Source organism: Cavia porcellus, unplaced genomic scaffold (assembly GCF_034190915.1).
Source record: "Cavia porcellus strain 051 isolate PalLab524CR breed Dunkin Hartley unplaced genomic scaffold, mCavPor4.1 scaffold_6, whole genome shotgun sequence".
NCBI lineage: Eukaryota > Metazoa > Chordata > Mammalia > Rodentia > Caviidae > Cavia > Cavia porcellus.
The window spans coordinates 25,277,779-25,304,095 of NW_026947489.1; the positions used below are offsets into that span (position 1 = coordinate 25,277,779).

The 26,317-nt window shown below is 46.8% G+C and overlaps 1 protein-coding gene across 3 annotated transcripts in view; it reads right to left on the reverse strand.

The window, feature by feature from the left end:
• Il16 (interleukin 16) overlaps positions 1 to 26,317 on the reverse strand; it is a 98,138-nt gene that overhangs the window by 25,271 nt on the left and 46,550 nt on the right. For 2 of the 3 annotated variants that reach the window (XM_013158856.3, XM_063250116.1), the window contains exons 3-8: positions 19,153 to 19,261; positions 15,948 to 16,090; positions 13,081 to 13,191; positions 11,247 to 11,361; positions 2,380 to 2,453; positions 1,624 to 1,843 (exon numbers count right to left, since the gene is read on the reverse strand). In XM_013158856.3, coding sequence (XP_013014310.3) covers positions 1,624 to 1,843; positions 2,380 to 2,453; positions 11,247 to 11,361; positions 13,081 to 13,191; positions 15,948 to 16,090; positions 19,153 to 19,261 — 772 coding nt within the window. Of the gene's footprint in view, positions 1 to 1,623; positions 1,844 to 2,379; positions 2,454 to 11,246; positions 11,362 to 13,080; positions 13,192 to 15,947; positions 16,091 to 17,192; positions 17,280 to 19,152; positions 19,262 to 26,317 lie in introns of those variants that run through there. The other variant, XM_063250117.1, reaches the window with a different exon arrangement.

The following is a 26,317-nucleotide window of genomic DNA, read 5'->3' on the forward strand; positions in this document are numbered from 1 at the left end:
TCTGTGTACAGGAAGGTGTGCTGGCTCTGTGAGGAAAAAGAACAGAGCAGTCAGGACCCAGAGCAGCAAGAGGGACAAGCAGCAGCATGGCCATCATTGCAGGGGGAGACAAAAAGGGATGTGCATGCAACCGCTTTGCAGATGGACATGCTGAGGGATGAAATATGGGGATTTAATGAGTAAAATCAAAATATGATTTGGGCTCGATGTTGTTTACCAAAACGAGAAAGGCTGAGGCTCCAGGGTAGGGGCCAGGGCCAGGCAGATGAGGGTGAAATGTGCTGTTGTTTGTTTAAGGAGCTATGGCAGGAACAGGCCTCGGTCATGGAGACAAGCACCCCACTTCATGCTGCACCTCAGTCCTGGGTTCAGGTATGCCCAAGCTCTCTTGGTGAAGCCAGGTATGTATGGTAAGGAGCCACACAGGGGACCCTCAATCCAAGGCCAAAAGTGGGGGGAAGTTTAAGCCCTATAGTGTCACATGGTGGTGTTAAGGTCATGGGTCTCCAGGAGAGTGTAAGGGGTGGGCCCGGGGCTGGCTGATTTGCAAAGGCCACGAAACAGCACGTGGCCCCCGTGTAGGGGAGTACCTTCTCTCTGGGTTGCATGTGATTTACAAAGCTCCTTGGCTTACACATTCTCCTTATGATCTGGTTCCCCCAGAGACCCCATGACAGATGCATAAGCCACAGTTAGAGCCCTGGAATCCCCACTCTGTGACTAAAGATTTTGCCTGTGACAATGGATCATGAGCAGAGGTAAGAGCCCTTCCGATATCCAGGCTTCCTGACAGGGTTACAGATAGTTTACAGGTCTGTGGCCTCACGTGCATCAGCATCACTGGGAACTCTGTTCACAGCGTAGATCCCTGAGCCTCAGCCTAACACAGAATGTAAGAAACTACAACTCTAAAGCAAACACAGAAACCCTCTCCCTGGTTCTTCTGATGAAAATGATTGGAAGAAACAGCACTCTGAGGCCATGCCTGCCTCTGCCCTGTGCAGCTCAGTAGACTCACCACATAGCCCACCCACAGACCTGCGTGTCCCTAGACCCCACCATGCCAGGCATGGCACCAGGTACAGGGCACAGAGTGGGTTGAGGCCTCGGATGTGTGTCAGGAAAGGGCCAGTGCCTGAAACTAGGGACATGGAGACACATCTATCCTCTTCCTCTCCTTGACCCTCCACTTAGTCCTCTGCCTCTGCCCAAAGAGCCTCCCCTTCATCCTGCTCCAAGCTGCTCTCCCCAGAGAGCTCAGGAGACCCCGGTCAGAAAAGAGCTGACCAGCAGCAGCCTGTTCAAGAAGCCTTGGAGGACTTCCGGTTGTAGTCAGAAGGGAATTGGGCTGCAGACTGGCCTCTCCATCTCCACCAAGCAGTCACTACTCACACTGGGGCAGGGCCCAGGTCCTAGTACAGTGTGTGTGAGCATATGTGTGTGTGTGCACGCGTGTGCATATGTGTGGTTCTGTGCATGACCTACCCCTCCTTGGCTTTGGTGTCACCACTTTGTCAGAACCCCAGCATCCACAAATCAGCACCATGCTGCTGGTTCCCAGCTGACCTCTCCTGGGACTCAGCTGGCAGAACAGGTGCCAGAGCCGCGCATCCTCACCCCTACCTTTCTTCAGGGACACCTCCACCATGACTCTGTAATTGGGCTTGGCGGCACCCGCAGGAGGCACGGGGATGTCCATGATGAAGGGGCTGCTGCTCTCCTTGGCAACACAGGTGCTGGAGCTCAGGGAGCGGCACAGCGGGGGTGACAGGTGGCTACACAGGGAAGGGGGCGCCGTCAGGCGTGTGCGAACTGTGAGCGTGAGCAGCCCCTTTTTGGCTTGCTGAAAGGAAAGAGAGGTAATGTGTAACAGCATCCAAACCAGCAGGTGGACAAGCCAGGGCTCCCTGAAGGCAGTAAGAAGGTCCCCCCTGGGGAACGGAGTCAGAGTGATACATAGACATGTGTGTATTGGTGGACATATTACATATGCACATATATACACACATGAATGTCTTATATATATATAACTTTCTTTGTATATACTATACAGAGTATTTACATATATACTCCAGAAAGTCTTGAACTAGATTATAGGCTCAAAATTATTGCTCAGTGATGTTTTAAAAACTCAGAACCTATTTGTAAATATCTTAGTATAAAGCATAGAATGTTGTGAAACAGCTCTGTAAATCTTCAGGGTTTAAATATTCCTCACGGCAGTCCTGATTTCATTACTAGTTTCTGAGTAAGGTCTTTTATTAACCCCATCCCCTCAGTCAGCATCAGCTGGGCGGCCAGGTGAAGACCTCCACACCTCCAACCTGTGGGTTTGCAAGGAGGGGGATGCACAGGCCCGTGTGGGTGAGAAACAGTCACCTTGAACTTCTGCAAAGCACCCTGGTGCGTGAGCCCGGCCATGGATTCACCGTTGAGTTCCAGAATTTCATCGCCTGTTGGAAGAAGGAGAAGAAAAGAAGCTAAGGGTGGTGCTAGCACTGAGGCGCTGCCCTCGCCTTGAGCTCCACTCTGGGAAGGCCACTGTCTCACTCCATGCTCTCTGTGGAAGAGCAGCAGGCAACAAGTGTGACCCTCGGGCACCTGGCATCCCCAATGAGATCAAGGACTGGTCACATCTGGTCCCTGAGTCACTCCATGCATCCTGGACCCACACGGCTTTGCTTATGCACATGACACCCTCATGCAAAACAACAGTGACTGGTTCTGCGTGCTTCCCTGTGGGCTGAAAGGAAGGACTGAGATTGTTGACGCCACCCATCTGGATTTCCTATCGACTCTTCCAAGCATAAGATCATCCATGCCTTCTTAAGTCATCTCATGATTTTACTCAAGGACAAGGTACTTCTGAACATAAGATCATCTATGCTGTTCTAAATCATCATAGGCTTATATTCAGGTCAAGATATTTCAAACATAAGATTATCTATACCCTTTGGAGTCAAAATCTCTAGATAAATTATAACCCTCTGCTAGCTATCACTACATAGACCAAATAAGTAGTGGCTGTTTTCCAGGCAGACACTTGTGCCACGAGCTAACCCCCAATAGTGGCTGTTTTACGAGTAGAAAAAAAAAAAGTTACATTCAGGGACATTGACTTCCCAGCCATTATTTAAATATGGTACTTGTCTCTGTGTTTTGTTTTTCTTGCCACATTCTTGAACAATCGGGACTCTTGGCTGCGTTTTCAATATTGACAATCAGGACTCTTGCCTGGGTTCCCGATAAACTTGCATTTCCCACAATCATCTCTGTGGTTCCACAATGTTTTCTTGACTAAAGTGTGCTCCTCCCACCTCCCTCCCCCAAGTGTTTCTTAATCCTCAGCCCCAGATATCATCAAACTGCTTTTATGTTCAACTATGGGTTGATTAGTGACCTAAGACCAAGCTGCCTGCTCCTTGGAGAAGCATACTCTGCTGTGTTAGAAGAAATGTTCCCGGGACCAACTCTGGGCAAGTGCTCAGTAGATGTGGGTTGGATGTGGTCTTTCCAGAATGCAATGTAAACACCACTCACAGAAGAGGAGAGTGCACTCAGAGAAATTCCCAGTCACGTGGATTTAGGATTTGGAGCTTTTGACTACGAACCTATACTCACAGGAAAGCAAAGTTTTTCTCTGTCCTGAAATCCATTTTTGGGTGCACCCTGCCTCAGCCAAGGCTCCATCCCAGTCAGTCTTGCTGAATTTGGGAAGAACACCTCCATGATCCCCCAAGGCAGGGTCCATGCCCCTGGATGTGGGGCCCTGGACAGATCCAGGGAGAATTGGGGTGCACTATGTTGCAGGATGGGCCCCAGGAAGGGGATGTTACCAGGGAACAGTCACAACTTTGTGATTCTCTACAGCCTTCTTTCCTATCTCTGCCCGGATAGGATTGGAGCCCTGGGATGCAGACAGCAGTAAAAACTCAGGTACCAAAATAAAGAGGAAATTGTCTTATGGAGGAAAAATGTTGGACCCTTCCATAATTGCCAAGACATATACAAGTATTTTTCCTTCAATTTTGTATATATTTTTTTAAAAAAACAGTATCAGTCATTACCATGAAACTCAGAGAAGCACTTCAAGGGGTTGAATTGGAATTTAGTGGCCTGAATATCAAATTTTAAAATGATGTGATGCCGGTCTCTTAGTGTGAAATCAATTTAAGTAAAGAAAAGACACATGCATTTGCGTATGCTATCAAAAGCCACTACTGGTACCAGATGCACAGAGATGACTCAACTCTATGGCGCATCGCTGGTAAAGCAGGAGAAAAGGAGAAGATTACTATCTTGGATCTATTTAAAAAACTTGAAATAGTTTTGATTAAAAGCTGAATTGTTGACATTAATCTAACTAGTAAAGGAAAGATGAATCTGGTTCTGAACACTAAGATATGATGTCATATTCAGTAAACTAGAAAAGTCAGAGGTAAAATGTGACGATCAATTTGACACACTTCTTGCTGTGTCCTTGGTCAGCAGTGGATTCACTGATTTTCAGTTTTCAACTCCATCATGATGATGATCCTAGTTTCAATGAAAAGATTATGCCAGCACAATAAAGAGGAAGAAATAGATGACAGAGGTAGAGACCTAGGCAACGAACGTGGATGAAAGAAGGTGCATGGTGATGTATGTGGACAATCACAGCGATGTTTTCCTCTTTCATGGGTGTGGGTGTCAGATATTTGCTGTGTCACCCATTATTGTTGTGACAATAGATTTATATACAGAGAGAGGATCAATGCTTGTTACTGCTGTATTTGTCTACACTTCTCCATCTCCAGTGGATGCTTATTTTGGAGGCAATCAATATATTAGATGGGGAGAAAGGAGATGGATAAACTGGATGTTTACTGGGAAATTTCTTAGCCCAATTACAGTGTGTGGCACTGGTTTCATCAATTTTATAGCCATTTGCGACCAGGCCTCTAGAGCCATTTCTTTTGGAACAGAAGGTACTTGTTGCATCTTTGCTATTCTTCCTCTAAATTTTGTTGGTGCAACACTTGGCCGGCACCCATCAGGTCAGGTCAGCCCAGCATCCCTTGTCTGGTCAATGCTGGGCCTCACCGGATCCCCCCAACCCTGCAAAAAAAATGGTCTTGGAACCTGGAATAATTATTTGCATGGGAAGAATTTTAGCCTTTGGCTCAGGCTTTCTGGGCACAGAAGATTTACCACACCTGTGGCTTCATGATGCTGGTGTCTGTCATCCTGTACATTGTGACCGCCTGTGCTACTGTTCTGTGCGCCTCATTCCTGCTAATTGCAGAGGGTTACTGTGCCAGTGGGTAGGCTTTCTCTCTACTGCATCGACTGCAATGTATTCTTTTTGCTACTATTTTTTTCAAAACAAAGACATCAAACATCATTTCACTTTGGATACATAATGCTATTTAGCACAGCCTTGGTGATAATGCCCTGAGCAACTGGTTACATGGACAAATATCTTTGTCCCAAAAGTCTATACAAATGTGAAAACTGATTAAAGATCCAAGAAAACCTGGAACTCTGGATCAATTTCTCTTTCAAAGGGGTAGAGTTTATGGGCTTACCTCAAGATTTTGTAGGTGTCTTCTTCATAAATGGCTTAAAGTAATATCTATTTCCATTGATCCTGGGTTCTCACTGACCACTTTCTCCAGCTGTTACAGCAAACACTTGGATTTGTGCAGTAGAACTTCCTACAGACACGACTGACCTTCCTCAAAACTAGCTCATTAAAAATGAAATACATCAGGGGCTGGGGATTTAGCTCAGTGCTGTAAGTGTCTGCCTGGCAAGCACAAAGGTCTTGAGTTTGATCCCTAGTACAAAAAAATAAAGAAAAAAGAAAGAAAGAAAGAAAGAAAGAAAGAAAGAAAGAAAGAAAGAAAGAAAGAAAGAGAAAGAAAGATAACAGCTGTCTTCAATAAAGAGGACAAATTATTTGTTCCAATAAAATAGACAGATATTTGGATGCTAAAATTTTACATGAACAAAGAAATATTTCTGGTTCTTAATATTTCTATTTATTGCAAAATGTTCTGGAAAGGGTAGTTTTTCTCTCTTAATTTCACTGCCATTGTCAACCTATTGTGTAAAATTTTTATATGCTGAATCTGGTTTCTTCTTGACATGTTTTAGGTTTTGTATATTTTTGTTTGGGTTTTTTTGGAACTTAACACTTAGAATTTAAAAATATTAAATTCCATATGTAACATATCTACTGTTATCTTAGTTGGGCCAACTTCCCATTTGTCTTAAAATTATCCAGCTACATCTTAATTCTATCCAAACAAGAGACAGTCTGATGATGCAGGTGTATTCTCTACAGTACAATTTACTGTATAATTGAAAAACAAAGTACTAAATGGGAAAGAGATTTGTTTTTACTAAACATTTTAAGATTTCGCTAAGTCATTTTAACTGAATGCCTAAAGTGATTATCATTTTCCCCCAAGTTAGTGCTGTCGGGTTTGAATGAAGGATTTACATAAAAATATTAGTAATCAAAGGAGTGGATAACACATGTATACAAAAGTAAGTAACATAGCATATAAGTCTAGATTCCCAAGTGCATTTGTACGGGTTGACTGAGGAGTGCTTTTTTCTGACGATGATGGTTATAGAAATGCATGAACTGGGAAGGCTTTCTGCATCTTGCTTTCTACTTCATGAAACACTAGAGTTTCTTCAAATATGTGTATCACACTTCTTTTGGGAAGAAGGTTGCTCCTTTACTGAAATTCCTACAGGACCTAGATTTGTAACTTAGAAACATTTACTTTTCTTAAATGCTCTGGAACATTTAAAGCATTGCTGTTTTAGAAAGTTCATATAATTTTCCTTACCAAAAGAAAAAAGAAAAACGCATTTTTATGTGGATGGAAAACCAAGTTCTCCTGCTCACTCAGTTTATTCCGTATACAAACTGGGTCACTTTCTCTGTGTTCCACGCCATGCTGGGCATGTCAGGAGCAAACACTTCTCACACTGACTCCCACGGCCAGTGGTGACTCTGCTGTCACTAATTATGGTTCCAGTTCTAGAATCCACTTCCCCTTCTGGTTGCTTCTAAGATGCTTTTTCCTTTGTCTTTGTCATTCTGCAGTTTCACTGTGTTGTCCCAGGATGGCGAAAACGCTTTGGGCTTCCTTCTGCTCTGGCTCTGCTCCTTAACACAGCGTAGAGGATTCTGAGCCACTGTCTCTTTGTATAAAATCCCTCTCATCTAACTGAGTGCATTTTTCTACATTACTAATAGGTGTATGTCTTTGGGTTCTTTTCAACTGCTCCCCATGTTTCTTTAAAACACATCTTTTTCCACTTTTTTTGCCTTGTGTGGTCTACGAGTTAATTAATTCTTACTTTAGCTACATCAAATCTGCTGCCTAACCTATCCATTGAGCTTTTTGTTTTAATGAGTATGCTTTTAAAAATATTTTCCCCGAAAATTGAATTCATTCAATGCATCCAGTTTTTCATTGTGTTTTACGCTTATAGTTTATGTTCTTTCTTTTTTCACTTAAATATGATTCTAAGCATAGTAATTCTCTGGTCTTTTACTTTGTTTTGCCACCTTCTGTTTCTGAGGGTCAGTATTTCTCCCTTACCCCTGCTCACCACCTTGCATGGTGGCATCTTCAGATGATGTCTGGCATCTTTACTGTGAACCATTTCTCAAAGTATTTCTGGTTCTCTCGGGGATTCCCATAGACCTTGGGTCACCAGCCATTCTCCTCTAACTTGCTCTTGACACGCAAAGGCTTCCCGGCTTCAGGACCAGATCTGATATTGGTTTCCCAGCTTGTATTCAGATCCTCTGCAGGACTATAAATGTGGCCTGCATGGTCACATGAGACACGGGCTTTGATATTTATTTTTTCATGGACAATGTCTTTCCCACTAAAGAATCACAAACAAAGCACTAGGCAAAGTTACCGCCTTCTTTGGAATCTCCTGGCCTTCCCTGCAGGCAGCGTGTGTTGAATCAAGACTTTATGTAGTGATTCACATGGACACAAGGCCCTGTCCCCTATCGCTCTGTGGGCACTCAAGTCATAGTCCTGGCCCACAAGGTCTACAGCCACCCAGCAGCCCCCTGGATCACTATGTCACCAATTCAAGTTTGCCATACTTAAATGTAAAGTTGTCCCTTGGTTTTCTATCAGCTAGAATCTCCTTTTCTTTCTTTGAGCTCAGAAGTGCTGTTTTATCCGGCATGTCTATGTGGGAAGGGTGTCTGGTGGGAAGCGTTCAGGTCAGCCCTGAGTGGCAGTTGCAAGAAACAAAGAGCCTTTGTCCTTTCGAGACTCCAAATCCAGGGGCGAGAACAGAGGCAGACAAAGGAAACGCTTCAGGATGATCACTCAGTCACAGGGGGATAGAACTTCCTAGCACATTATTAGAACATCCCTCCCAGCAGGGCCAGCTCTGGGCTCTCCTGACCTTTCTTTACTTGGCCACATCTGGTGAAAACGGCCTGCATTTTGCCAAATACATCTTACACAATCATCTTCTGGAAGCGGAATAAAACTAAATCATCAATAGTCTTCATGTGTACAACAGACGTTTGTTACAACCAACATATCCTCCCACGAGCCCAAGAGTACACTGGAGAATTGTACTTTAGAAAGAAGTTACAAAAGGCCATGAGGCCTATTATTTGAGAGTAGAGTCATGATTATCTATTAGCAGAAAGTTTGGCTTGTAGAATTGCCTGTTTTTATGATTGTCATCGTAAAGGAGGCAAATACCCAGAAAAACAAAGCACAACAAAATGAAGCTGAGGTTGAGAAAACTGGTATTCAAGAAAGAAACCAAAACACAATTGGCTCTTTCCTGGCCGCACCAATCTCTCTCTCCCCTGCCCTCGGTTTAAAGTCATAAAGGCACAAAAACTAAGGTACCAGTCCAGGGCACCCTCTCCTCCTCCTTCCCTGGCTCCGCCAACCAGCCCGCCTCCTTGGCCTCCATCCCCTTTTCTGCTTCCTTCTTCCAGCGGGGAAATTCCAGCTACTTCCCAAATGCTCATGATGCCCAAGTGTGCTTTCATCCCTGAGCCCCTGAGCTGTGCCCAGGCTTCCAAGAGCCTGCTGGACAGTGCCACCTCGTGGTCACCAAGCAGTCACCTCCCTTCTTCCCCTCCAGCTTGAGCCTCTCCTCTGTCTTCCTGTCCCTCCCCTCCTCCTCTATCAGCACCGAAGCAATTGATCAAGATTAGAAGCCTCAGGGTCTCTTTTGTTTGAGCCTTTGCTCAGCTCTGTCTCTTCCCTGTTCTGCCCATCTCCTCTCAGGGTGTGACTGTCTCCAGCAGCCATGAGAGCTGGAGAGGCCACCCACACCAGGCTCTGCACTGCTGGTCCTGCTCTGCTGCCTGGCCAGCCTGCAGTATCCTGGGCTCCACTTCTTGAGCCTTCCCAAACCCTAGAGCTGGACAAAAGCCCCGAAAGAAACTGCCACAACTTTCTGCACAAGGCTGGGTGGCTGACACCTCCTCATGGCAAAGACTCAGCACCCAGCTGTGGCAGGAGCACGGTGACCATCAGAAACAAGGCCACTTTTGGATTGGGTCTTTAAATTCGGAGGATCTGATTTTTTCAATTCTTTTGTATATTTTAGGTATAAGTCCTTTGCTGAAGAACAACTGGCTAAAATTTTTTCCCACTCTGTGGACCATCTTTTCACTCTGTTGGTGATTCCTTTTGTTGTACAACAGCTTTTTAATAGATGAAATCCCAGATTCTTTATATCATTTCCTGTGTGATCAGGATTTGGTTTGTAAAGTATTTGCCTATTCCTATGTCTTCAAGGGTTCTGCCTATTCTCTCTTCCAGCAGAGTTAATGTTTCCGTCTTAATATTTAGATCTTTGATCCATTTTGATTTTAGTTCAGTGCATGGTGATAGACATGGGCCTAGTTTGAGTCTTTGGCACGTGGAAAGCCAGTTTTTCTAGCACCCTTGATTAAGAGGCTATCTTTCTTCCAGTGAATGTGTTTGTTAACCATAAGGTGGCTGAGCATGTTTGGAGTTGTCTTTGCGTCTTCCAATCTGTTCCACTGATCCTCTGGTCTGTATTTTTTGCCAGTACCATGCTGTTTTTGTCACAGTCGCTTTTTGTAGTGTAATTTCAAGTCAGGAATTTTAATTCCTCCTGCCTTGGCTTTGTTGCTGAGAATTGTTTTTGCTATTCTAAGTCCCTTTGGATTCCAAATGAATTTTAAGACTGTTTCTCCCTGGTGTGAGAAACTGAAAAAGTAAATAAGGACCAAAATGTACAACAGATACTGTGAAATGGGGAGACACTTTTCAAAAGTCAAGAAGAACTCGGGGGGCAGGGGGAGGGGCAAAGGAAGGAAAGGAAAAGGAACAAATATAATTTTTAAAAAGGATAAAATGGAAAGAAAGCTTTGTAAATAGGGAAGGGAAGACAAGCTGAAGGGAGGTGAGGGGATTGGGAAAAAAGAGGAATCAACATACATCACACACATGTACAAATTTCCTGTGATGAATGTGATCATTATAAAATATATCTAAATTGTATCCAAAAACTGAATAAAAACAAAAAAAAAAAAAAAAGGAAGCAAAGGCGCATGGCTGCAGACACAGAAACAATAAAGCTTCCCAGTGGACGCTGGGCCTGGAGCTTCGTTTAACGTGCTCATGTCACAAGAATCAAAACCAGTGTGGAATGCTGGAACTCTGGCGACACTGCAGGAACCTTACTTTGTTCTTGAGTGATACAAACACGGGTAAGCTTGGGCTGGGCTCAGACTGTGACCCACTCACCCTGCTTAGCAAAGGCCAGGTTCCTGCACAGTTCACACATACACACGCAGAGCAATGGAGGAGTGTGTACCCTGCGAAACTGCCTCTCCTCCCATCAAAGCCACCCTGGCCCGAGGCAGGCAGCTGTCTCTGTTGCTGACCTCCTGTCCTCCTAGGAAACCCAGAGAGTGTCCAGGCCAGGCCTGCTGCCCAGTAACCCCTGACTATGGGACAGACTGAGGGTGGAGAGCCCAGCCCCACGGGACAAGGAGACAGGCAGCTCCCTTACCCCAGCAAGGTGGCTGGGCCAGCTGGGAGGGAACCACATATGAGACAGACAGCCAGTCATAACCAGGCCCTCTCAGAGCCAGGGCACACGGAAGCTGCATCCTGAAGATTCAAGACACGTGGCACCCTGGCTGGGTCTCTTCTACTTTAGCAACTCTGGACTCTGCTTTTGTCCCAGAAGGATGGAGAATCTACCTTCTTGTAGCCTCCCATCAGCTGCCGCTGCTCCGCCTGCAAAGATGGTTTTGACATAAATCCCGATGGGGCCGTAAATGCTGTCCTGTCCCCCAACGATGCTGAAGCCCAGGCCCTGAGGAGAGAAGAGGAAGAGGTTGGGTGTAGGGGTGGCCCCGGCTTTCCACTGGAGTCAGGAAGGAGAGGCAAAAGGGAAGAGAGGTGGCAGGCGCCACCTGGCTGCAGCTGCTGGATATGAGGTCCCTGCAGACCAAGGCTGCATGACACTCCTGGCTGTCTCTGCAGCTGGTAATTCTGGTCAAATTGCTTTCTGAGGCTTGTTGAACCTCAGTTTCCCCTTGTTAACTCAGAGGGTTGTGTTTAAAAAAAAATACTATGTCTTACCTGGCAACAACAGTGAAGGTGTCAACAAAAGCAGTACCCCTGCTCCCACCAGAACCCCCACTTCTGTGCTGTACCCCACCCCGTCTCAAGGACAGGGCTCCACCGTGGGCTCTCCCTCCTGCCCCTGCCCTGTCATCATCCCGGGTCACTCCCAGAGGCTGAGGAAAACACCTTGGGATTGCACAGCAGCACTGGGAGGACAGGCCGCTGCTGGGGACACAGGCAGCTCACTGCACTTTGTCAGAGACAGAGGAGCTCTCTGCTCCAGATGCAAGCTGGTTTTTAGGCTGTGGTTCCCTGAAGCCCCCATCTTATTGGTCATCTTATTGGTGCATCTTATTGGTCAGTGTCTTGCCTTGGGCAGGTGTCAAAACACATATCTGACTTTTCCCCTCCCGCTGAACTCTGACAAGGAGGTAGGAACAGGAGGAGCCAGAAGGAGAGAGGACTCCTCTGAAAGATCACAGCACCAATTAAATCCCTGCCTCACACCACACAACAAAGTAACATTAAGATATCTTTGGATTAGAGAAATAAGCATTTCATTATTTCTGCACCAGGTGGGAAAGGTGTGAGGACTTTGTAGGAGCTGACTGTGTCTGTCCTGGTATTTTAGAAGCTGATTACTTCAAACACAAAGCTGCATGGTTTGTGGACAGCACAAGGGACCCTGCCACCCTGATACCGTTCCTCTCTTCTTTGACACTGGGGAAATTATAGAGCCTCATCATCTGATGAGAGGCAGAGTTAGTTCTGACTCTGCAGGAAGCTCCAACTAATGACAAAACCATTACACATTATTGGCTCATCCATACACAGCAGGGAGCGTGTACACGTGTGCGCACATGCACGTGTGTGTGTGTGTGTGTGTGTGTGTGTGTGTGTGTGTGTCTGTGTGTGTGTGAATCTGTACAGGAGTCCAGCCTTCTACTAACATAGCAGAGTTATGAACAGCAGAGTTAGATGAGGACCTGAAATCTTTGTCTCAGTCAGGTTTTGTGTATCAGGTAAGACTTAGCCTTATAAAACATCATCCAGGAAAAAATCAGGCCACAAGCTCAGAGAGTGCTAAGGCAGCTGGTAGGGAATGGGGTGCTGGGCAGAAAATGATCACTTCATCAAATCAGCAGACTGTGTAGTGAGGTATTCAGATGTGGTGATACATTCCTGTAATCCCCACACCCTGGGAAGCTGAGGCCTGGAGATCTTAGCAATTTTTTGAGACTTCGTCTCAATAACAACGAATAATTTAAAAGGCTAGGTCAGCCTTTTAAATAGCTCAGTGCTAGGTCCTGGGTTCAGTTCCCAGTAACACACACAGACACACATACACACACAGAACCCCATGCACTGCCCCATTCCCAACATGCTGAAGTGCCACTGGCTCTGTCCCCACCCTTCCCTCGGTGCACTGCTGTCCCCAGTCCCACCAGCAGTGGCCCTTGCCCACCTTGGCCTGGCCCTTCATCAGCACGATGTTGGAGATCACTGAAGCCTGCAGGCCTCCCGACGGCTGCCCCAGCTGAGCTGTGCTCAGCGACCGCGTCGGCCTCAATGTGCCCTGCAAGGGGGGACAGGTGGCAGTGAGTACAGCACAGGAGGGCAGAGTACCAGCCTTGGGGAAGGGTACAGAACTGAAGGAGGCCAGGGGATCCTGTGGTACAGGGGCATCCTGGTGTCCCAAAGTCAGCTGTGTCAGCTCTGGAGGAAGCGGGTGGAGGGCAACTTCCCAGCACATGTCCAGGGAGAGTGCTGGACACAGGGGGGTGGGCAACAGGGAGGGCCCAGTGTCCCAGAACTTTGGCACATGAATCCCTGCAGGGGATAGCACCTCGCTGGGGAGAAATAAAGGATGCCAGCCAGATGTGGCTCTATGCCATGGGCATCTGCCCAGCGAAGGGCAATACCACCCGCTGGTTAGAGCTGACACTTTGGAGCCCCCTTAGGGAAGTGATTTCACCCCTCTGTGCCTCAGTTTCTCCCACTATAAGAACATCATTGCAAGTGTGGAGCAGTGCCTGGTATACCGGAAATGCCTTATAACCATTTCCTGTCCCTGTTTGCTCTCTTGTATCCCGAGGCATGGACAGACTCCCCCACAGGCACTGAAGCAGACACACCAGCCCTGTGGGAGTCTGGGTAGCGACAGCCCTGCTCCTGGAGATCTGAGATGCTATGAGGCAGGGCTGGGAGACTGGGTGGCTGATGTTAAGGCCTCTCTGTCCCCAGACTGGGCAGAGGAAGCAGGCCAGCCCACATTTACATCCTGCCACCCCACTACCTATGACTTAGATGACCCTGAAGGTGCCAAACTCCTGTGAGCCTTGGAGACTTCACCTCTGGAGGCAGGGCACAGAAAGCACATGCCTCTTTGGGGGCACTTTCTTGGCTATACTGCTCTTTGGGTGACAATTTAATACAAGCATCCACAGAGAGTACAGCCTGTGACCACATGCAGCAAAGCTTCAGTGCCATCGATACAGGCCACCAGCTCCTCTTGGGAATTTGCTTCCTCTTGCTGGCTTTTGATCATTCACCCCTGGTTGGGTGAGCCCCAACAGACCCACAAATACTCCAGGCCCTGGAGCCCCCAGGGCTACTAAAGAGCACACTAGTCTCTCTCTGCTGCAGAAGCAGCCCTCTGGGAGCACCCGGCTCCACCTCCCACAGAGGGCTGCTGGGAGGACCAGACAGAGCCAGGGGCATCTGAGCTGGTTCATTCTGTGTCAGCTTGGCGAGACTAAAGGGTACCAGATGTTCATCATACATCTGTGTATGTACATGAGGAGGCTTTGGAACAAGATTAGCATTTAAATCAGCAGACAAAACAGATGTCACCCAGACAGGCCCCACCCAATCCACTGAAGGCTGAATAGAACAACAGACCAGATATGCGTGAGTGAGCCCTCTCTGCCTAAAGCTGGAGCACCAGCACCTCGCACATTCTGGGTCTTAAGCCCGCAGGCCTTTGGACAGAAACTGCCCATCAGCTCTCCTAGGTCCCTGCTTGTTAATCCATCCTGAAGATCTTCGGACTCTCCAGCATGAGCTAATTTCTTACAATTCCTCCTCTCTTCACCAACGGGGACTCATTCACCTATACTGGGTGCAGAAGCAGCCATCAGCCCTTAACCACACCTGTGACCTGCAGCTAGCCAAGTCCTCAGGTGCAGAACCCACAGAAGCGAGGGCCTCACTGCAGGATCCCATCCTTACCACTATCCTCCGCAGACTCCTAACTGACACATACACCCCCCCTACCTGTGGGAGACTGAGCCGGAGGAGGCACTGGTCAGGACTCCGCGCTGCCTGCCACTGGTCTCTTGGGTCTTTCCCCCTTAACTTTCCAACTCTAAGCAGTAGCCACCTGCCCTCACAGCCATCTATACACTGTGCCTAGGGTTTGGGGGACCAGTAGAGAGGGATGAGTGCCTCCCGAGGGACATCTAGGAAAACAAGCAGAGGAATCAGGAGGGCTTCCAGCAGGGGGATAGCAAGGAAGGTGGGGCAGAGTCAAATAGAGACCCAGGGAGAGAAAAGGGCCCACACCATGACAGAGGGTGCTGTGTGACCATGGCAGCAAACAGGACCCCAAGGAACACTGCACTGCGGAGGCAGGGAGAGGCCAGGTGGGTGTCCCAGGCAGGCCAGGAATGTTCACAGGGGACACTGTGAATTGCATACTCTCCGCTCTCAGTCTGAAAGCTGAGATCCCATGATGGGAGGGGTGGGGGTTGCCACACAGCGATTGGTTCAAATTCTGACACCCCAGATCTGATGATGTATGAACACAAAGGTTTTCGCACCCTGCCACACCTGTGTGCTTCTCCTTGGGAAGCAGGGCCAGCCTCATGTGCCTCCACAAGCTTGCTGTGACAGTTGATGACAATGCTGGTAAAGTCAGTCACCAGGTCAGGGACTGGGTTAACCACATGAACTATGGATCCAACTTCACGTGTTAGCCCGGTGACTTCTTAGAGATGCGAATGGATGTAAAGTCCCCAACTCTTCCAACCTCAGTTTCCTCATCTACTGCCCAGGGTCACTGCACATGCAAGAAAGATACCCACAGGAAGCCTTGGCCAGCGACCCCTACGGGAGCCTGGCACCGAGAGAGCCATCAGCATAAAGGCAGCAGCAGTCGCGAGTGCCTGGCACAAGGGGGCGCCCGTCCATGATCTGATGTGTAGTGTGCCCTTGCCTAAGGCGGTTTTGTCACCCAGCCTGCCCTCTCCTCTGCAGGTGCCACAGAACCACAAGGGTTTCCCCAGCCCAGCTGACACCGCCCCCTTACCCTGTCCCACTCGCCAGTCTCACCACAGCCTTTCCTGCGGGCCAGTCTAGCTGCTGGGAGAGGGACTTCCTGTCGCTGCAGAGGGCACTCAGCTGCCTGTCTGTGGAAGCTGCGGATTTCCTGGTCATGGCAAAGTCGCTCTCTCCTGTGCAATACGGGTTAACACCTAAAGCGAGACAAAGATGGAGGACTCATGCATGCTCACAAATTACAGAGCTCGATGAGGGTTAAACTCATCGCCTACTAACCGCCAAGCCCCTCATTCACCACAACGCTGTGTGGGCACGGACATTTGCACCATGCTGGGTGCAGGGGACCACAACGGATGTGGTTATCGTTTGCCCCGTGTGTGCACGCCATCCTGTGGGCGCAGACAGCTCTCCCTTCACCCCGACCCAGCCCAGGGCTGGCGGGCACCTCCCACCTAGCAGGATGCTAGGCTCAGGAAACCACAGACGTAAGTGGGCTGTCAACTACAGAGAGAGGAGGAGGTCACGGAGGGCACCAAGGACACAGGACACATTACACTGAGCCAGTGGCCATGCATGGGCACAGTCTCCTCCAGCCTCTGTGACAGACGCCTCACACCGGAGCGGGTTTGCATCCCCCCCTTCCCCACAGGCAAAACTTAGTTCCTTTGTAGCTGAGAAACTACAGTCTCCATCTTCCTCTGTGGTGTCCTGGGTTTCCTTTCCTCTAACCAGAAACTGTTCTGCCACCACAGGCGGCTGGAAAAACCTTGAAAGATGGTCCGATTTAACCTATCATCTAGAGCAATGCTTCCTGGCTGAAATGCAGTTAGCCACAGAGGCGATTTAGAGCTTTCCAGTAGCTGTCAGGCATGCAAATGCACTCCTGTAATCCCAGCTACATCGGAGGCTGAAGCAGGAGGATCTCAAAATTGAGGCTAGCAAGGGTAACTCAACATAATGAGACTTTGTCTCAAAATTTAAAAAACATTTTAAAAGGCTAAGGGTGTAACTCAGTAATAGAGTGCCTCTGGGTTTGATTCTTCAGTACCAAAAATGAAGGGAGGAAGGAAGGAAAATATAGCCACAAACTTAATAGTTCTTAGAATGTGGAAGAAACTTTCCCACTAAAAGAAAGAAAAGAGCATGAAAGCTGATTTGATAGAGTTTAGAGCATCTTCATGTAAACAAAAATAACAAATCAGAGAAAATATTCTTAACAAACGTAACTGTCAGATAATACCTAACCAAATTAGCCATGAGATAACAATGACCTGATAGGAAAATAAGCAAACTCACCCAAATCAAAATGAACAACTGAGGCAGCCTCGAACTCCACCCGCATCTGGACCTGCACCATGCCTGCACCTCCCTTGGTTTGTGAGCAGCAGACCAGTCGTGCTGCAGACCCAGCAGGAAGGGTGCTGGGCTGGGCCAGGCTGGCGAACCCTGAATACAGGGCTGGGTGCCCGGTGGGCAGAGGCAGGAAGAGAGGCAGCCAAGAGCGGCTGGCAGTTGTTGCCCACCCATGGCCTGGAGGGCAGGTGGAGGAGCTGTGTTAGCGGAGCCCAGTGAGGCTGGATCCATGCAAATGCACATCCTGGTGTGGTTTGTGGCTCCTGTGGGGCCATAGCTGCTGCCCACACCGATGCAGAACAGGGAGAAGGGGGCAGTCAGCCTCCTGTGGGCACCTCAGGGCCCAAGTGTGAAGTCTATACAGGTAGCTTCAGGGTAGGAGTGATGTGTGCAGCCTCAGAGCCTGTGACAGGAGTCCCAGCTTGCAGGGTTCCTACCAGCTGGAAAGTCTCACTTTTGAATATGGCTTGCACATTTTCATTTTGCAAAGAGTCCTACAAGTTGTGTTACTGGTCCATGTGCCATCAAGGCAGAGAGGAGCGGCGAATGGCAGGGAGATGGGGCCCGGAAAAAATCCACAGGGCAAATAGCTTTTAAAAAGTGAAACCCAGTGTGGCCTATGATGGAAGAAACAGGCATTCCACACACTGCTACAGGAATGTTAGCTGCTAAAATTTCACAGTGCAGATCCAAAGCCTTTAACTATCCATGTTTTGACCTCAAATTCCATTTCTAGGAAAATATGTTATTGGGTAAAAATTTTATAATAAAAACCAATCTAAAAATAGTAGATTATTAATTTCAGACCTGCGAATCCTAGTACAGAATATTGTGACACTAAAAGACTTTGAGAGGTTTTCCCGAAACACATAGATAACTAGTTCCGGGGAGCAGGGAGCAAACCTAAGTGCAGTGACTTTGACTGTGTGACCTCTCAGCTCCACAATAGCCCCACGGGACCCTGAGGTGCGCGCGCGCGCGCGCGCGCACACACACACACACACACACACACACACACACACACGAAAATAGTTTCTGGCCAGGTGTGATGGTGCACAACTGTAATCCTACCACTTGGGAAGCTGAAGCAGGAGGATCTCTGAGAGTTTGAGGCCAGCCTGAGCCACGTAGTGAATTAAAAACCAACCTAAACTAATAACCTGTCTCCAAAAACACAAATCAATAAATAAATAGAAAACTTTTAAAAATATAGAGTTTTCAAAGACATGAGATAAAGATACAGCTAGGTATTTATATGTGTATTTTTGACATAGGAATCTGTGGAGAAACCTGGAAGTGCTAACATACATTATCTCTAACATGGTAATTTGAAGGGATCTTAGATTCTTCCCACTTTTCGGCATTCTTCACATTTTCCTGGCTGTCTGGATGAGGCAGGAGACAGAGCAAGGACAAGTGAGCAGCGGGAAGCTGTGGGGCAAAGGATGGAGAAACCAGGCAGAGCACGGAGGACTATGTCAAAGTCTCCAAACGCCAACAGCCTACAAGGTCCCCCTAGAGCTCCAGACATGCACAAACCTAAAGGTAGGTCACCATGACCCGCGTCGGGCTTCATTTGCTTGCTTGAGGTGTTGACCTCCCAGTGGGCTTGGACACCTTGACACTTGCCCTAAAAACCTGGTGCGGTCAAAACTCCGCCTCCTGGCATGTGGGCCAGGTCAGGTACCCCACTGAGCCAAGACACCCCCCCCAGTCCCCCTACCCCCCTCCACCCCCGCCCCGCACCCAGTCCCTAAGCCGGGACCTGAAGACACCCAGTGCCTGCCCCGTGGGCTGTGAGAGCTCACAGGCCGCTCCCACCCGTGCAGTCCACCTTCACATTCACTTTTAATAAACCCTGCTCCTGTCACTCCTGAGCGGCGGGCCACTCCCAGACACTTACTCGTGGAGTTGCTGCGAGCCCTCTGGTGGCAGCCTCTAGGAAACAGGAAGCTGCCACTCTGCGCCTCTGCCTTCCCAGGCTTTTCTCGGGAGGACGCGGTGGATGATTCCTGAAAAACAATTCCCACCGTTTATTAGCAGATCCGTTAGGAAAGAGAAGTGCGCCTGGAGAGATGGCAGCCTGACAAGGAGCCCAGGAGCGCGCATTGGGCTGTCTGGCTCCCCACAAAGGACAGGAACTGTGAACAGAAGAGCGAGGGCTGACTGTCATCCCACTCACAAACATATCCACTCCTTTAATAAACGTACCAAATAAATAGATGGCACAGAAATACCCAGATAATGCAATCGGTCCTGAATCCCAGGTCTTAATTTCAGGCTCCTCATTGGCCAAGAGGGCATGGCTGGCAACAGGCAGATCAAGACACTGACCTCAGACGAATGGCATTTATAATTACAGGGAATGACATTTGCAGTGAAGCAAAAAACCAGAGGGACATGAACAGGAGGCCAGAAACCGTGTGTCACAGCATCCTAGAGCCTGCCTAAAACGTCTGTTGAATGAATGCCATGTACATTTTTAAATCTGAGCCATCTTTGTGATTCCATATTCTTGGGAATATTACGATTTTATTTATAGTACTGATTTCTATCTGTAAAGATTTACTTTAGGGCTTTAAAAAAGGAAGAATTGCTCAGTTAATTTTGCTTATAGCTCTTATTCTTTTTCTACTTACCTTTTAAGCAAGTTTTCATTGCTTGTTTGTTAGACTAATTTCCCTTGTGCTGAGTTTATCAGTAACATATTAAACAGTGCCCTGGAGCTCCTTCTCCACCAGGATCAGCGATGGCACAGGAGCGCCCAGTGCTTCCTTGTGTACGGTGAAATCTGAGACAGTTTCCTTCCCTCTCCTCCCTCCCCTCCTCCAGTTTAGGTCATGGGGTAACGAAGATGACTGTAACATTTCTCTTTTCTTCTTGGGACTGTTATTCTGTTTTATTCTATTCTACCTGTAACTCTGCTAGTCACAAAGATCTTGACTTGATTTCTGTGTTATATTGGTTTCATGACTTCCCGCCATCATCCTCCCATGTATGTGGGGGGAAGGGGTGGAGGGGGTTCTTCCAGGAAAGCTATAAAGTGTGACTGAGAAATACAGTGAATATTTTTTTTTCAGTACCGGGGATCGAACTCACGACCACCTGCTTGCAAGGCAGTTGCTTATGCCGTTGAGCTAAATCCCCAGCCCCTTACAGTGAATATTTTTTAAAAACATATATTGCCATAAAGATACATTGTCACTACTTCTCTTCAGAATACTCCCCCTCACCTTGAATCCACTTATATCATTGTTCTTGCCACTTTCTGAAGAAGCTCTGGATGTCTCCTTTTGTGGATGTCATGTCTGTCCTGTTCTTTTTTGTTTTTTTGTATTAGGGGTCGAACTCATGGCTTCACACTTGCCAGGCAGGAGCTTATGCCACTGAGCTAAATCCCCAGCCTCTGCCTCACTATCCTGAGTGGACTCAAAACAGGTGCCTTTCGTGGTTATTTTGACCCTAAGAAGGCCCAGAATTCACTCAGTGGCAGATGCGGAGAATAGGTGATGAGGACAGACTGCAATATGTTTGCGAGCCTGCCTTCCTCGTGGGCGGCCCTGGGCAGCAGCACCCACTTTATCTTGTATCACATCTTGCAAAGACAGGAAGGAGGACTTCCAGAACTGTTTCCAAAAGCGGCCGTGTTGTCCTGATAGTTTAAGTGTATTCAAAACACAGGAGGATAGTGACAGTGTGCCTTGCACAGGAGTACATGTATAGAAAGCATTCACCAAGTATTTTGATCAAATCTCATATCGGGTAGAAATCTCCCTAGCCACACAGTGTGGTGGTTACATTTCAAAGATCGGCTGAGTTTGGACTCTTTGGGTGTTAGCTCCTGGACTCAAGGTCTCGGATTTAACAGTCCAGTGTGGAGTGGGGGAGGATACCCAACTCTGATTGTGCAGGAAGGGTAGATGGACCCCCACATGCCAGGTGGGTGTTGGCTCAAATAATCCAGCACAAGGGGAGGATTTACTCCTCTCTCATTGTGCCGCATGAGCCACCAACACCGCCAGCCCTGCCATCATGAGCCCCGAAGAGTACCCAGAAGTCCACTTAAATCCTTTCAAATTAAAAAAAAAACTGTCCAGTTATGGTGCAAGGGAACCCACAAGAAACCATACAGCAATTTTCTTTGATTTATAACGCAAGTCAGTGTTTAAAAGGGGAGAATTCATCCTGACTGGCTCCCAGACATTCATCTTTCTTTACAGCAGCAGATGGTGCTATAATAACTTAAACCAAATTATATATCTTCAACCAGGCTAGTCCAAGAAACCCTCTAAAAGGAGAGAGTTTGGATTATATAGAAGGTGGTTTAGCCAAACTGAATTTTTCATATGATGACTACTTCTGTTTCTTTATAGAATGTGATATTCAAATGATATTTCTTAATTATAGTAGCCAAGTAAGGTCATATCCCAATTCTAATTTCAAAACTTCCCTCTGGCATTATTTCTTTTCCTTGTGTACCCTAGAAACACTGGGTGTGACTTCAGGAGCTGCTGATGGGCCACCAAACACAGCAGGACCCAGCCAGGCACCAGATTGGTCTGCTTGCCTGAGAGTAAACCTTACAAAGCACCCTTGAAATGGGTATTTCCCTAAAATATTTTGCAATATCAAAATAAGTAAGCCACGCACATGCAAGTCTGCTGAGTATCTTCAAAATATGACAAAAGGACACTAAGCATCCTTAAAAATAACATTTATAAAGGTTTTTGCAGCACGAGCACACCTGTGTTTTCATGACAGGTTAAAAAGATGTCTTGTTATATTATGGCATGTTATGCTGTGTTTTGTTATCAGAGTCTGGATATAAGCATATAAAATACATATTAAAGTTGGCTAGAGGTAAATGTACCCAAACAGTAACGTTCATTCATTCAACAAATGTTTGTTACACACTCCCTGTGTGCTAGCATTGAGGACATGGCTCGAGATCCTGCCCTAGTGAATCAGCAGGAGTGTGTTTGGGTGATGAGATTATAGCTACATTTTTTTACACATTTCTGCATTTCCCATGTTTTCTACAGTGAACATACATGTCTTTTACAGTCAGACCGAAAGCAAATTATTAATTTCACATTCATTCCTGTTGTCACATGTCACCCTGTTCAAAACATAACTTGGAGGCTGCTTGGCCCTTGAACCAGCTAGCGGTGGGGAATCCTAAAATGGGGGTTCCCTGGCCTCTCTGGGAAAATTCCCTGCCATCTTCAGAGAATAGGAGTGAAATCCCATGGTTCCCATTTTGGTGGTGTCCTGTCGCTGCATGAGGAACAGTAACAACTGTGTGGAAGTGGCCACAGCTCTTGGACAAGCTGCGGTGTGAGCTGGCTCACTAGGCGGCTGCTCTGGGAGAATACAAGTGACTGAAGGGGAGGTAAAGGCAACGATTTTCTACCTAACAGATGAGAACCCATCTGGTTCTCAGCAGCTCTGTAGTACAGCCATGGCGTGGTGGTTGAGCGCTCTATTTCTAGACACCAGCAAAGGGCCAGGACACACGCACACTCTACACCACTGATGGGTGGTTATGCTCATCCTCAGACTGTCAAACTGAATGGTCTATCCAGCAGGGGGTGACAGTGAGTCCCTGAGAATTCTGAACTTTGGGTTCAATTGCTGGCCGATTCCTCTTTTGCAAGCCAAGGGAGCATGTAACTGGTCTCCATCTAACTGATGGTGTTATTTAAAGGGCTAAAAGGCTGCTGCCTTCTCTGAGATGGTCACATGTCAGAAGAATAAAGATCTTCCCTTCGCTTCCAGGGGAGGCCGACCAGTCTCAGGCAAGCATGTCCTGGGTGCGGTGGTTTCTCATCAAAGGAGCCTCTGTGGCTTATTCGCCCAGCGTGGCTTCCACCCGGCGCACACACAGAGCACTTCTGTTCTGCTCCCAAGAGTTTGTCCCTTCTGAATACATTGCCCCTGTTCTCTTCACAGACCGCAGCCCCGGACAGCCGTTCTGTGGGTTCTGTATCCCATCACTGACTGAGTAACCGACTCTCCATTTACCAGGTCCAGTGGCGACCAAGTAGGGATGGAGGTCACTGTCCAGATAGCTCTTTAGATCTGAGATTTTTCTCAAAGTTAGGGACAGCCACGCAGCTGCAGAGGCTAAACAGTGAACCCTAAGGAACAGAAAGTGCCATAATCCTCTGATAACTGGGAAACAGACAGATGAAGATGAAGAGGCAGGATTCTGGAGTCCTGTGACAAGGGGGTGCTGGAATCTCCACGTCTCTCGGAGGATTAGAAGGTTCTCCTGGCTCGTCAGCAATGTGGATTTTGCATCTAAACCCCTGGCCAGCATCACTCGTGGCTCTGACAGAAGCTTGATGCTTCTGGAGTTTACTGGCTGTGTTCCTCTAACACAAACCTTCCCATTTTCTCTTTGATCTGAGATGCTGTAACGGTGCCAGTCTAGGGGACCACAAAATATAATTCAGCTGTCTTGATTGAGGCTATTTCCTGTGGTTGAGCCGATCATGCAGCTATAGGCTTTGATCTTTAGGTCATGAGAATACACAAGCAGGCCCCAGCAGACTGGTTGTGGGATGGCCACATGTTCGTGTAGGATGACAAGACCACCATATCTCATGGTGTGGAGAGGAAGGATGGGAACCAGAGCTCAGGATGTCCTCACCTCACATCTTCCAACTCATCATCCATGGCTGGATGGTCATCAGGTCCTTGCATGTCCACTTGCTCAAACACCCCCACGACATCTGTTCACATCTGTCTTACCAGGTAAGACCATGTTCTAGATAGGGCTATTATAATGACCTAGGGCATAAAAAAAATCTGTTCTTAAGAAGAATATTTTTAAGAAATGGTCCCAGGGCAACCAGATATCCAAATGCAATAGGATGAAGTTGGATTCTTGTCTCACAGTGTACACAACAGTAGCTCGTGTTAAGAGCTGCAACCATAAAACTCTTAGAGTAAAACGTAGGAATAAATCTTCATGACCTTGGTTGAGTTGAGATTTAGATATGGAGTTTAGATATGGAACTAACAGGACAGGTGATAAAAGAGAATGATAAATGAGCTTTATCAAAACTTAAAACTTTTGCATTTCAAAGAATATCATAAAGTAAAATTAATAATAACAATAATAATAACCTACAAAATTGAAGAAAATATTTCCCAAACAATAAATCTGCTAAGGAAGTTGTGTATCTAGACCACATGAAGAACTCCTAGAATTATATGATAAAAGGACAAATAACACAATTTTTAAAAAGCAGACAAAGAGTTTGAGTAGATGTTTTGCCAAATAAGACACATAAGAAGCCTAGAAGTGCATGGAAAGCATCGGTGTCGTGAACTGTCAGAAATACAAGTCTAAGACACAAAGCAAGGTGGCTTCACACTCCCTAGGACGGCTATGGTGACACCTCCTCCTCAGCCCCCAGTACACAGAGAATGTAAAGCTGAAACACTAACACGTTTATCATGGAGATGCAAAATACTGCTGCTGCTTTGGAAACCAGCTCGACAGTTTTCAAAAAGTGAATATAGAGTTACTACCATCTGCCAGTTGTACGATTAGGTCCATACCCAAGAGAAATGAAAGCAAAAACCCACGTGAAAACTCACACAAAAGCATCTGAAGGTGCCTTATTCATCATATCCAATAGGCAGAAACAACTCAAGCATCTAAACTGATAAATAGGCGGATAAAATGTGGCAGGTTTGCAAAATGGAGCGCCATTTGGCAATGGAAAGAAATGGAGTGTTGGTCCATGCTACACCACCAACGCCTGGAAAATGGGGCGGGAGGTGGAAGAAGCCACGCACTAGAGGCCTCACATCATGTGGCTCCCGGATGGGGAAATCCGTAGACGAAAATGAATTAGCTGATAGGTGGGGACAGAGCAGAGTGTGGGGTTAGGGCGTGATTGTTAAAGGGCAGCAGTTTCTTTTAAAGGTGGTGAAAATATTCTAAAATTAGAGTGTGTTGGTGGTACAGCCTTGTAAATATATCAAGACCATTTAATAGTGTATTTTAAATGGTTGAATTGTATGATATGTGAGCTTTTTCTTAATAAAACTATTAGAAATACAATATCCATCCGCTCTCTTTTAATTTTCCTGCCTCTAGTCATTTCTCCTTATAATTCTTCTGCATTCTGCTGTTGGCATGATTTTATAAAAGTTTCCTGGATGTCACTTGAGGTCTTTCCGCACTACTCTGGTGGACCCAGCCTCCTGTGTTCCCAGCAGTTACATTTCCTACCAGGAATCCTGATCTGCCTTGTCCTGTCTGTATAGTAATCCATCCTTTCTCCTCATCAATGTAGTTGTCATCACCTCTGCAGTGATGACTCCAAACCATCAACGGTCTCCTGAGAAGATCGTCGATGTCTGCCAATTAGACCCACGAAAATCCTAAGATCTCAATGAATGTCTGTACCTACCTTGATACCTGCTGAAGTACTCTTCATTACTCTTTTTTGTGTCTATTCCTACAGACTACTGATTCAAATATATGGTAGAATTGTGTTGGCTAACTAAAAGAAATTATCAATCTATAATTCTGGAGGAATAACTCCTCAAATTTAAAGACAATTCTAGAGAATGTTACTTAAGCATATGTCAGTTCTCGTTCTCCAAAAACAATGTCTGTATTTTTATTTATATAATACAAATGCCTCAGTGAGGTTTTTTCTCCAGTTTTTATTTTGTATTAGTCCATGGAGTTTTTAATCATACTATGAAATTTGGTGGGGTTTTTTTGAAGAGGGTACCATGGATTGACCTCACAACCTCATGCCTGCCAGGCAAGCACTTGTGCCACTGACCTCTATCCCTGGCCCCTTTAATCATACTATGTCCAGTAGAGCTCTAGGGGAAAATAAATGAAATAACTCATGCCATGACTATCAGGAAGCCTGACAACTCAATCCATCAGCAAGTAGTGCTAAGCTACCACCCAAATATTTCTCAACTCTGTCTCTTTTTATGTTCTATAAATTCATTATGAGAAATAATTAGACGTAAATATGTTTGTGCAAAGATATCCATCATCACACTGTGGAGGGGTGTAGTCAAAG